General features: G+C 49.9%; 1 protein-coding gene and 1 long non-coding RNA gene across 2 annotated transcripts in view; one reads left to right on the forward strand and one right to left on the reverse strand.

The window, feature by feature from the left end:
• The first annotated feature begins 351 nt into the window (after positions 1 to 351).
• Positions 352 to 9,583, forward strand: POLR3D (polymerase (RNA) III (DNA directed) polypeptide D, 44kDa). The gene is made up of 9 exons (XM_011939824.1): positions 352 to 425; positions 689 to 858; positions 2,466 to 2,509; positions 3,092 to 3,243; positions 3,388 to 3,512; positions 3,717 to 3,885; positions 4,280 to 4,542; positions 5,313 to 5,465; positions 5,634 to 9,583. Exons 2-9 carry the CDS (start codon positions 694 to 696, stop codon positions 5,754 to 5,756), a joined length of 1,194 nt encoding a protein of 397 aa, XP_011795214.1. The 5' UTR covers positions 352 to 425; positions 689 to 693; the 3' UTR covers positions 5,757 to 9,583.
• A 220-nt stretch (positions 9,584 to 9,803) lies between these two features.
• LOC105510180 overlaps positions 9,804 to 11,258 on the reverse strand; it is a 33,856-nt gene continuing 32,401 nt past the window's right edge. Inside the window, exon 2 of the long non-coding RNA XR_001001533.1 lies at positions 9,804 to 10,121. This is a non-coding gene — a long non-coding RNA (uncharacterized LOC105510180). The remainder of the gene's footprint in view (positions 10,122 to 11,258) is intronic.

Below are 11,258 nucleotides of genomic sequence, written 5' to 3' on the forward strand. Positions count from 1 at the left end.
AGTCCAGGTCTGGCTCTCTGTGCCGCGCCCCTCGCCCCATCCCGAGCAGCTACCCCCAAGCTCCCAGGGGCACCGCCGAGGCGAAGCCTCACATTGTGGCGTGGCGGCCGACAAGACCCGGACCCTGATCTCGGCACCTCCACGCCACCGCCCGGGGGCCCAAGACCCCCGAGCACCGCACCATAGCGTAGCCCAGACCGGTTCCCTCATCCTTTTTCGCCCTCTCAACCCAGCTTTTCCCGACTCCGGGAAGAACCGGGAAGAGAAGGCGGAGAGGAGCGAAGCGCCGCCTAATAAATACTGTGGCCCAGTCCCGCCCCTGAAACGTCACATCCGCCCCGCGCCAAGATGGCGGCGCCCAGGCCGTGCCACGCAGACTTCCGCCCGGCGCGGAGACCTAAGGCTGGCAGCGGGTCGCATCGCAGGTGAAGTGGTGACGCGTGGTGCGGAGTCGCGGCCCGGGTGCGTCCCTGCCTGGTTCCTGGGCGGGGTTCCTGGAGAGAGGGCGTGTCGCGAGCCAAAGGCTCTCACCTGGGTGGTCCCGGGAATCTCGCCACGTGGGAGGGGAGGAGCTGAGAGGCCACTGGTGGGACGCACCGACTGGGGGACCGGAAAGCAAGGGGGTTGGGTTCCGCCAGGGTCCGCGTGTCCCTCCACTCTGGTAATCTCGTCGTCCCTTCTCTCCCAGGCAACATGTCGGAAGGAAACGCAGCCGGCGAGCCAAGCACTCCGGGAGGGTCCCGACCCCTCCTGACTGGGGCCCGGGGGCTCATCGGGCGGCGGCCGGCGCCTCCCCTCACCCCCGGCCGCCTTCCCTCCATCCGTTCCAGGGACCTCACCCTCGGGGGAGTCAAGAAGGTATCCAACGGCGCGTTTCTAAAGAAACTCAAGTACCTTGAATTCCAAGCCCCGGCATTCAACTAACGTTTGTGCAGGGCCTACTATGTGTCAGGAGTGTCCTTGGGCCTCAAGCCTACCCCTCTTTAAATTCTAGGGAGCCTGTCTTATCTTCAAATCTAGGTACTGAGTACAAGATGTTGAAATGATTCCCAGAGGTGGTTGAAAGACGGAGAATCCTAATAAGTTAAAGTCGTTCAAAAGCAATTTGAACAGTGTTTATTTACTCTTATTGTGTGTTTGGACATCTTTAAGAAACCCATGAAAGCCAGGCAGGCATAAACTTCACAGTCTTAGAGGGTTCGGAATTCACCATCTCAGTGTGCAAACTTGTTATCTAGAGTATCATGAATCCTAGGCATGGCATTCGAGGCTCTGTGGCCTCTCCCATGTGTGTATGACTGTGGATGTCAAGAGTAGCCCAGAAAGGGGTGGGGTCAGGATGACAGAAGAATAAAGCAGGTTTTTGGTTTTTTTTTTTTTTTTGAGACGAAGTCTCGCCCTTGTCCCCGAAGCTGGAGTGTAATGGCATGATCTTAGCTCACTGCAACCTCTGCCTCCCTGGTTTGAGCGAGTCTCCTGCCTCAGCCTCCTGAGTAGCTGGGATTACAGGTGCCTGCCACCATGTCCAGCTGATTTTTGTATTTTTAGTAGACACAAGGTTTCACCATGTTGACCAGGCTGTTCTTGAACCCCTGACCTTGTGATCCACCCGCCTCGGCCTCCCAAAGTGCTGGGATTACAGGCGTGAGCCACCGCTCCCGGCCAAATAAAGCAGTTTTTTTGTTTGTTTGTTTTGTTTTGTTTTTAACGGAGTCTCTTTCTGTCGCCCAGGCTGTAGCACAGAGGCACCATCTCAGCTCACTGCAACCTCCACCTCCCGGGGTTCAAGCGATTCTCCTCCCTCAGCCTCCCGAGTAGCTGGGATTACAGAGGCCTGCCACGGCGCCTGGCTAATTTTTGTAGTTTTTAGTAGAGACGGGGTTTCACCATCTTGGCCAGGCTGATGTTGAACTCCTGACCTCATGATCCACCTGCCTTGGCCTCCCAAAGTACTGGGATTACAGGCGTGAGCCACCACACCTGGACGTAAAGCAGTCTTTAAAAACCTAACTTTGCCTTGGAAAATATGGAAAATCCATAATCACCTGATTAAGAGTGTTGGCAGATCTGTGGCCTTCCCTACTTAGGCCTTGCTGCTAGAGATGTTCCCCCATGATACTGACTGGTCTCTACAGCAGTTTGAAGATAAGAGGTGAGACCAGAGAAATTCCTTTGCTTTTAGAAGTCCCAGAGGACCTTCTTTCAGGATCTTCTTTCCTAAGGCTGCTGGTTAAAAATGGTTTTTGGTGCCCCTTTCTTCTATGCGTAACTCCACTGCCACCACACCATGACGTTCCTCCTTTTCAGGCACATGTGTATCTGTAAAACTGACAGCACTGTGGAATGTGCCAAAGAGAGTCATAGTGGCCATGGTCTGTAGAAGATGCCCTTTGGGAATTTTTATTTTCCTCTGTACTTTGGGGTCAGAACCTAACACATCAGTGACTCCTGTATTTTGCTTTCAGAAAACCTTCACCCCAAATATCATCAGTCGGAAGATCAAGGAAGAGTAAGTAGCTAGTCCTTCTGAATACTTGCCCCTTATTTACTTGCTCTGAATTTGGGGCTTTGGGGAGAAATAACTAGGTTTGTGGCTCCAAAATTTAAATTTATATCTTTAGTTCTTTTCACTAGTGATTTTCAACCCTGGCTCCTAGGTGATTCTAATGTGCAGGCTTTAAAAAAAAAATACTGGTGTCTAGGGTTCCATCTCTAGAAATTATGATTTAACTTGTTGGCAGTAGAATGGAGTGATTCTCTTTGATGGCCCGCGTTGAGAGCCAATAGTTAAAACAAAGATGTATCACGCTTTCCCTGAAGTTCCTTTGCATTTCTGCCTTCCTGCTTTCAGTCCCAGTGCAAACAAAAATCTACATTTTGGACAAGAAGGTAAAGTAAAGCAAACTGAAAAAATCCTGCCTCATCAAGGAAGTGAGAAAAGTGCTAGAATTAGGATTGGATTCTGCTTCTCATGGTGTAATTATTGGCTGAAACTCTCCACTGTCTTGGAGTGGAGTGGTATGGGAGAGTAAGGCCAGTTTTTGGAGACACAATGAGTGAGTGGTTTCCCTTAATCCATTCTTTTTTCCAGGCCCAAGGAAGAAGTAACTGTCAAGAAGGAGAAGCGTGAAAGGGACAGAGACCGACAGCGAGAGGGGCATGGACGAGGACGAGGCCGCCCAGAAGTGATCCAGTCTCACTCCATCTTTGAGCAGGGCCCAGCCGAAATGATGAAGAAAAAAGGTACAAGGAAGGAATCAGTGAATTTCAGTTCAGACTGCCCAAGAGAAGGGCGAGAGCAGTGGAATTTCCCCGCTCCCAGTTCAGTTTTCCTTGCTGTTGGCATCTTCCTTATTGATCCCTAGTGACCTGGGTGATTTCCCACAGGGAACTGGGATAAGACAGTGGATGTATCAGACATGGGACCTTCTCATATCATCAACATCAAAAAAGAGAAGAGAGAGACAGACGAAGAAACTAAACAGATCTTGCGCATGCTGGAGAAGGACGATGTGGGTACCAGGAGGCTGTGGGGAAGGGGCTTCCTTGTGGCTATAGAACAGGGCTTCTGGGGAGCCAGGTGAGGGGCAGAAGAGCTCACTGATGTCCTGGAATCCTGGGGAGCAGCAGCAATCTGTGGTTAGAAAGGGACTAAAGCAGACTTTGATCCAGGTGCATGTGCTAGCAGGCTGGATGACCCAGACTCTTTTTGGCAGTTCCTCGATGACCCCGGGCTGAGGAACGACACTCGAAATATGCCTGTGCAGCTGCCGCTGGCTCACTCGGGGTGGCTTTTTAAGGAAGAAAATGACGAACCAGATGTTAAACCTTGGCTGACTGGCCCCAAGGAAGAGGACATGGAGGTGGATGTACCTGCCGTGAAAGGTACTCTGTCAGTTAACTTCTCATCTCCAATTCCATGGCTGCTCCCCAGGAATCCCGTGCATCGGGCATCCTTTGCATGTGTCCCTGACTGCTGCTCATGAGCAGGTCCTCCCATCCCGGCTGTAAGATACATGAGCTGAACAAAGATGCCCGATTCTCCCTCGCAGAGGGTTCCTGTGTTGACATGGAGTGGTGGGCCCAGCCTCAGATGTCCCTTTTTAGATAAGTCAGGCGAGATTTAAACATGTTGTCTCTTGCCCTTCTCTATAACCAGTGCCCCCTTCCCACTCCCTGGCTGAGTGACAGTGGAGCAGACGGGGGCAAAGGGCTGGTAACAATGAGCTGGTATGGAGGGTGGTCATGTGATAGCATTCCATTTCTATCACCTGGGCAGTGAAAGAGGAGCCACGAGATGAGGAAGAGGCCAAGGTGAAAGCTCCTCCCAAAGCAGCCAGGAAGATCCCAGGCCTCCCAAAGGACATATCCGTGGCAGAGCTGCTCAGGGAGCTGAGCCTCACCAAGGAGGAGGAACTGCTGTTTCTGCAACTGCCAGACACCCTCCCTGGCCAGCCGCCCACCCAGGACATCAAGCCCATCAAGACAGAGGTGCAGGGTGAGGATGGACAGATGGTGCTCATCAAGCAGGAGAAAGACCGGGTATGCTCAGGCAGAGGCCTGTGGGATAGAGTCGGGGACTAAGAGGGGAAGTGGTGACCTGTAGTGGGAAGCAAAGCCGTGCCACCCTGGCTGAAATGGGACAATAATGGGCGGTTTTTCTTGATGCCTGCAAGAGCCATGGGGCTTTGTACCTCCAACCCCAATTGTGTGTGTGTGTTGCAGGGGTGTGTGTTCACTTCTTATAAGGAAATATTTCAAAGACATACAAATGAGAGAACTTATGGCCAGGTGTGGTGGCTCATGCCTCTAATCCTAGCACTTTGGAAGGCCGAGACGGGAGGATCACTTGAGCCCAGGAGATTGGGACTGGCCTGGGCAACATGGTGGCACCATGGCTAATACAAAAACTAGCCAGGCATGGTGGCGTGTGCCTGTAGTCCCTGCTACTTGGGAGGCTGAGGTGGGGGGATGGCTTGAACCCAGGAGGCAGAGGTTGCAGTGAGCCAAGATTGCGCCACCACACCCCAATCTGGGTGACAGAGTCAGACCTTGTCTCAAAAAAAAATGAGAACATAAACTGCCACGTACCAGAACTCAGCTTCAGCAGTTACTGATATTTTGTCCATTTATGTATTTGTTTGCTATGGGTTTTGTATTTTAACCATAGCAGACAGCCCTAGGAGAAGGCACTCTTTGGGGAGCTCATTCTGACCTTTGCTGTGCCTTTCTCTTGGGGAGTAGAAGGGGGTTCATGAAAGATGGAGGAAAGAGCTCCTAGCCCAGTGTCCATCCTCTGGTTTTCTGCGCAGGAAGCCAGGCTGGCAGAGAATGCTTGTACCCTGGCTGACCTGACAGAGGGTCAGGTTGGCAAGCTACTCATCCGCAAGTCTGGAAGGGTGCAACTCCTCCTGGGCAAGGTGACTCTGGACGTGACCATGGGAACAGCCTGCTCCTTCTTGCAGGTAAGAGCCTCCTTAGGGCAAGGGAGGGATCCTTTAAGGAGTGGAGGAGGATTGAAGAGCCAGTGCTAAATAAGGGAGGGAGTTTCTGGGAGTATCATGTCCCCATTCACAGCTCTACATGCTGGGCACGTGGTGGTGGTTCTCATCACTGTCTCTGTCAATTGGCAGGAGCTGGTGTCCGTGGGCCTTGGAGACAGTAGGACAGGGGAGATGACAGTCCTGGGACACGTGAAGCACAAACTTGTATGTTCCCCCGATTTTGAATCCCTCTTGGATCACAAACACCGGTAAAATGAGCAGATGGAGGAGGACGGTGCCTGTGCCCACGGCTGCTGCCTGCTCCAGACATTTTGTTCTTGAATCTGTGAGACCCAGAAGGGGCCCACTGAGCCCACCCACTCCAGCCTTTGGCAGCCATTGTCCCAGGTCCCCCAGGGCTTCCTCCCATAGCAGCTGTGAATGGCACAGTGAACCTTCCTGCAGCATGGAGATGGCACATCTTTGCTGCTGGGGACTTGGCCCTGCTATTTATTTTTGTATTTATGTCTTAATCTCATCCACTGATGCATCCTCCCAAGGTAGGTGGGGAGGGTCTGTGGGTAGGGGCTGGCTTCTCTTGGTGCCTGCTGGGCCGCCGGGGCAGGAAGCGTGAGGACTGCAGCTTCTATTGGTGCTCCCTCCTTCCTCCTGGAGGCAGCATAGGAGAGAGAGCAAGGATTGAGTCTGAGACTTAAGCTCTCGGTCCAAGCTGGCCAGTTCCTGGTTCTGTGTCCTGGGACAAACTACCTAACCTTTCTGAGCCTCCTATTCCTCATCCGACACACATGGGGATGATACCTACCTCCCAGGCGTGAGGATTCATGGGCTGTTTTAGATGAAAACTGCACAAGGCCACGCACAAGGCCAGAACCAGCAGGCACTCAATAAATACTCATGTCCTTTTTCTCTACCTGAGTCTATTTTCAAACAAAGTAGAGATTTCAAGTCTCCCAGAAGCAGTGACTAGAGCTCTCCCGTCCCCACTCTTGCCCCTTCCTGTTTTATATCCTGTCCTCACCCTGGGCCTGATGCCCTAAATTTATGGTGTCAGGCTGTTCTATGCCTTTTTCTCCTGGCTCGTCTTAGCCAGGTGCCTCCTGTGTGAGTTACTGTAATTGCTGCAGGTAATAGAAAGGAAGAAGTCAGAGACTCCTGCCAGCACCCTGCAAAAGCCTTTGGGGGACATGTTGGGCCCAGGACATGTTCCCTGTACTCTTTCCTTTGCACTTATTACTCATGTATGAGCTGGAGTCATATATTGCTAACAACAAAACTAAACCCTTGGTAAGAGAAGTTAGGGATGTATTGAATAATGGCCTCTTTGACACTTGGCTGATGATGCCCACTTCAAAAACTTTGGGTTTCAGAGGCCGGCTTCTGTCTCCTGTCCTAGCACTGCCAGAGCCACCTCCTCAGTGTTACTTTTTTGGGTCTGTGATCCTGTTCCCTTTACCAGGTCATCGTACTGTGTTGTCCCTGGAGGAATAGCTTCTCCTCTTGTCTTGACAGTAGGGCTGGTATTTTCCCTGGTTCAGCTGGGGAGACATTTGCAGGTTAGAAAAAGGTCTCATGTGGCGGTGTGTGTGGCTGTTAGACACTGATGGCACAGCTTCCCTTTGCTGGTGTCGTGGCACATGGCCTCTGGGACAGTGTGAACCACAGGGACCCAGGAAGAACCATTTCCCCTCCACCGCCATCCCTGATTCCTAGTGGCCCCTTAGATTTTGGGTACATCTTCTTTCAGGCTCACCTTCCTTTTCAAAGTTCCTCAAGCCTGTAACTCATTTGTCAAGGCTGGGCTTTTCCTACAAAGCCCTTAACCTGCCCAGCCAGCAGCTATGAGGCTGACTATTTGGTGACCACATCACCCTTTCCGGTGCTGAAGCTCATGTCAGCTCCGTTGGATAGTGTTGTTCTGGGCTCTTCACATTGTAGAGGACTGGAGCAGAAAGGGTTCCTTGGAAACCTGTGCCGGGAAGCCCTGTTTGGTCGAAGGCTAAGCTTTGGTTAGTTCTGGCTCCAGCCCTTTCTTCCTTTAAATAGCTGATGCACAGCCAGCAGGTCTCCATTCTCATCCTCTCTGTTCTGTTTCTTTGGTTCAGAAATACTCTTCTGCTTTTTTTGGATGAACTCAATGGCCCGATGTTAGATATTGGGTATTTTTCAATCTTCAGTTTTCTGACTCTTCCAGGAAAGTTTGAGGAAGAACATGTACTGCTTTCACATTCATTTTGCCCCATTCAGATGTCTTGGCTTGAACCTTATGACTCTGTATCAAAGTCCGCACAACCTGTCTCTAGATCCCTGATGCACCAGTTAGGTCTCATCAATAAGTGTGGGAAAAGAGAGGAGAGTCCGCCTTCTTGGTCGGGCCTGTGAGGCATGCATTTCTACCAAGGAATACAGACGAATGACAGAGGAGAAGAGCCCAAAGCCAAATTCATACATGAGTGCAAGTGGATGCAAATTTGCTGCTACCTGCATCTGTGTATACACTTTCTGTGAAATACAGAAAGAAGGAACAATAGGCTTGCATACTTTTCTAACTACATAATTAAGTGGCAGAGTCCGGGCTATCAAGTCACGGTTGGGTTTGAATCTGACTCCACCAGTAACTTGGGTTGGAAAAAAATCACTTATCCTCTTTAAGCTTGATTTAATTTATTTTATTTTATGTAAGAGTAAGACAGTAGTAGCTTAATAAGGTTGCTTTTAAGTTAGAGTGAACATGAGGCATTTATTTGGTGCCAGGCAGATAATTGCCTGTAACGGGATGTGGTCAGCACAAGTAACAGAAAATTAGCCTGACGGTGGCCTGAGCAATGGGAATGTTTATCTCACGTAGCAAGAAGTCTGTAAATAGATAGTTGTAGAGTTGGGTGGAAGCCAAAATGTCATCACAATTTCCTCGGAACTGTTTGCTCTGCCATCCTCAGTGTTGTAGAATGGCGGCTCCTGTGCCAAGCATCATTCTCCAAATGACGTTGTCCACAGCCAGAGTGGACAGTAGTAAAGCTGTTTTTATTCTGTCCTTATTCGGGAAGAACCGTCAGCAGCTCCAGCAGCCTCACCCCTGTCTCTATAGAGTGGGGCTGCGTGCCCACTCTTGGACCAGGCCCTGGCAAAGGGGGATGGGTCGACTAGTGCATCCCCTGTGCGTCCCCTGGCACTGAGCACACTTGCCCTTGAGCTGGGGTTTTGTTATTAGGGAGGAAGCTGGAGTGGCAGTTGGATAGACAATTCATAGTAGCTGCTGCCATGTTCAAAAAATACCACAATGTAAAATCATTAAGTATTCCTCTAGGCATAGCTTTTAAAAATGTTTAGTCACCTTTTATTCTACTAAAATCAATTTTAACATTTTAGTGTATATTATTTTATTTTAGATTTAGCAGGTACATGTGCATGTTAGTTTTGTTTTGTTTTGTTTTTTGAGATGGAGTCTCACTCTGTCGCCCAGTGGTGTGATCTTGGCTCACTGCACCTCTGCCTCCCAGGTTCAAGTGATCTTCCCGCCTCAGCCTCCCAAATAGCCAGGATTACAGGCACGTGCCACCACACCCAGCTAATTTTTGTATTTTTAGTAGAGATGGGGGTTTCATCATGTTGGCCAGGCTGATCTCGAACTCCTCACCTCAAGTGATCTACCTGCCTCAGCCTCCCAAGTGCTGGGATTACAGGCATGAGCCACCACGCCCAGCCACGTGTGCATGTTTGTGTATATTGCGTACTGGTGGGGATTGGGCTTCTGTCATACCTATCACCTAAATAGTGAACATTGTACTCAGGTAATTTTTCAACCCTTGCCCCCCTTCTACTCACTCCCTTTTGGAGTGCCCAGTGTTTGCTATTTCCATCTTTATGTCCATAGGTACCCATTATTTAGCTCCCACTTATAAGTGAGAACATGTGCTGTTTGATTTTCTGAGTACACTTAGGATAATAACCTCAAGCTCCATCCATGTTGCTGCAAAGGACATGATTTCATTATATTTTATGACTGCTCATATATATTATTTCAGCCTTCAAAATTTTGTATGTTATTTATAATGATATAAATTATGTGGTTTTATCGTGTACTCTATCTCACTCAAAAATACATACAATTCTTTGGTCCCAGCTACTCTGGAGCTGAGGTGGGAGGATCACTTGAGTCCAGGAGTTCAAGACCAGCCTGGGCAACATAGAGAGACCTTGTCTCTGAAAAATAAATAATACGCACCCACATGCACACACATCCAGTTCTTCCACGTTAATGAGTATCTTGTGTTTCACATACTTCTGAATTAGCTGAAAGAATTAAAGGTAGCATCTTTTAATCCTCAGACCGCCCTGCGTGGTCCGATTGAATGGGGCACTCAGCACTAGGCTCTTCAAAGGGAAAGCATTTTCTTTCTTAGGACAGTACACAGTAAAAGAGTGGCACCCACGCTGTTCATCCAGTGCTCCAATCCCCAGTCCTGGTGTCAGATACTTCCACATTTGGGGCATTTCCCCTTGAGATGGTGGTGGCTAGCGACAAATGATTGGATTGTGGTTCAGCCACACAAGGCCCCACTGAAGTTCCCACAGGTGGAGTGTGGGGTCCAGAAGGGGCTCGGGTCTTAGGGTTGTCATCTGAAAAAACAGAGATGGTGATGGGATGCCAGCTTTAGGAGCCCTCTGCCGTGGCCACTTTCTGCCTCAGCTCTTCTAAAGCATTTCTTCTGTTCCCTTCCATTGGGGTAAACACTGATCTGTCTCCCCAAAAACTGAGTCAGAAGTTGGACTTTGTTATTTGGCTCATCTACATTTAAGATATAGTCAGAAAAAAAATGCAGTCTTTACATCTAGAAAGCTTACATGAAAGAAAAAGAAAAATGCAGTCTTGATCACTGTTGGCCTGGAGGACACTTTATCTTGTGTATTTTCCAGGGCGTGCATGAGGTTTCACTGGACAAGTAGAAACCATTCTAGGTATTCTAAGCAGAAAGAGTTAATACAGGAAGAGAAGTTTATAGACTCGTTGGAAGGCTGGAGGAATGAGCCATAGGTTGAGCATCCAGGAATCAGAACCCCGTAGAACAGATGGTGAGGGAGCTACACCCTCTTCCACAATCAGGAGGGTGGAGACTCGAGCTCTACTGAGTTCTAGAACACAACACACTGCCACAGCTGCCAGCCAGGGATGAGGGAATCCCACAGCCCCAGCTGCCTCTGGGGAACCACACAGTTGTACCTGGACCCTGGCACACCTGAAGAAAGTGCCTGTTGTGTGCTAGGCACCCTGCAGGAGTTAGGAAAGCAGTGGTTAAACAAAGGGCTGTGTCCTGCTGGAGGAGCCTGTGCTCTAGTGAGGGAGACGGAGGATAAGCTTAAGGAAGGAGGTTAAAAGGTGACAAGAGTTTGGGAACCTGCAGGGAACAGGGAATTCTGGGTGGTGCCAGGCATGTTGCAGCAAGTAGGGTAGACCTCCTAGAGAAGGTATAGTTTGAGGAAGTGAACCAGCGGGATCACATGCAGGTGGGGAGAGTGCTCTGGGCTGAGTGAAAAGTCAGACAGAGACTGGCTGGAGCTGAGGGAGAGAGAGGGCTTTTAGGCCATCATAGGGACCTTGGCTTTATTTATTTATTTATTTATTTTTCTTTTTTCGAGACGGAGTCTCGCTCTGCCGCCCAGGCTGGAGAGCAGTGGCGCGATCTCGGCTCACTGCAAGCTCCGCCTCCTGGGTTCACGCCATTCTCCTGCCTCAGCCTCCCGAGTAGCTGGGACTAC

Source organism: Colobus angolensis, unplaced genomic scaffold (genome assembly GCF_000951035.1).
Source record: "Colobus angolensis palliatus isolate OR3802 unplaced genomic scaffold, Cang.pa_1.0 Scaffold184, whole genome shotgun sequence".
Taxonomy (NCBI): domain Eukaryota; kingdom Metazoa; phylum Chordata; class Mammalia; order Primates; family Cercopithecidae; genus Colobus; species Colobus angolensis.

What these genes read in the sequence shown, in the direction of transcription:
- POLR3D (XM_011939824.1), top strand. Translation starts at nt 694, where the DNA reads ATGTCGGAAGGAAACGCAGCCGGCGAGCCAAGCACTCCGGGAGGGTCC. An exon ending in GCATGCTGGAGAAGGACGAT is followed by an intron (nt 3,513 to 3,716) that starts GTGGGTACCAGG and finishes TCTTTTTGGCAG; the next exon opens with TTCCTCGATGACCCCGGGCT. An exon ending in TCAAGCAGGAGAAAGACCGG is followed by an intron (nt 4,543 to 5,312) that starts GTATGCTCAGGC and finishes TTTTCTGCGCAG; the next exon opens with GAAGCCAGGCTGGCAGAGAA.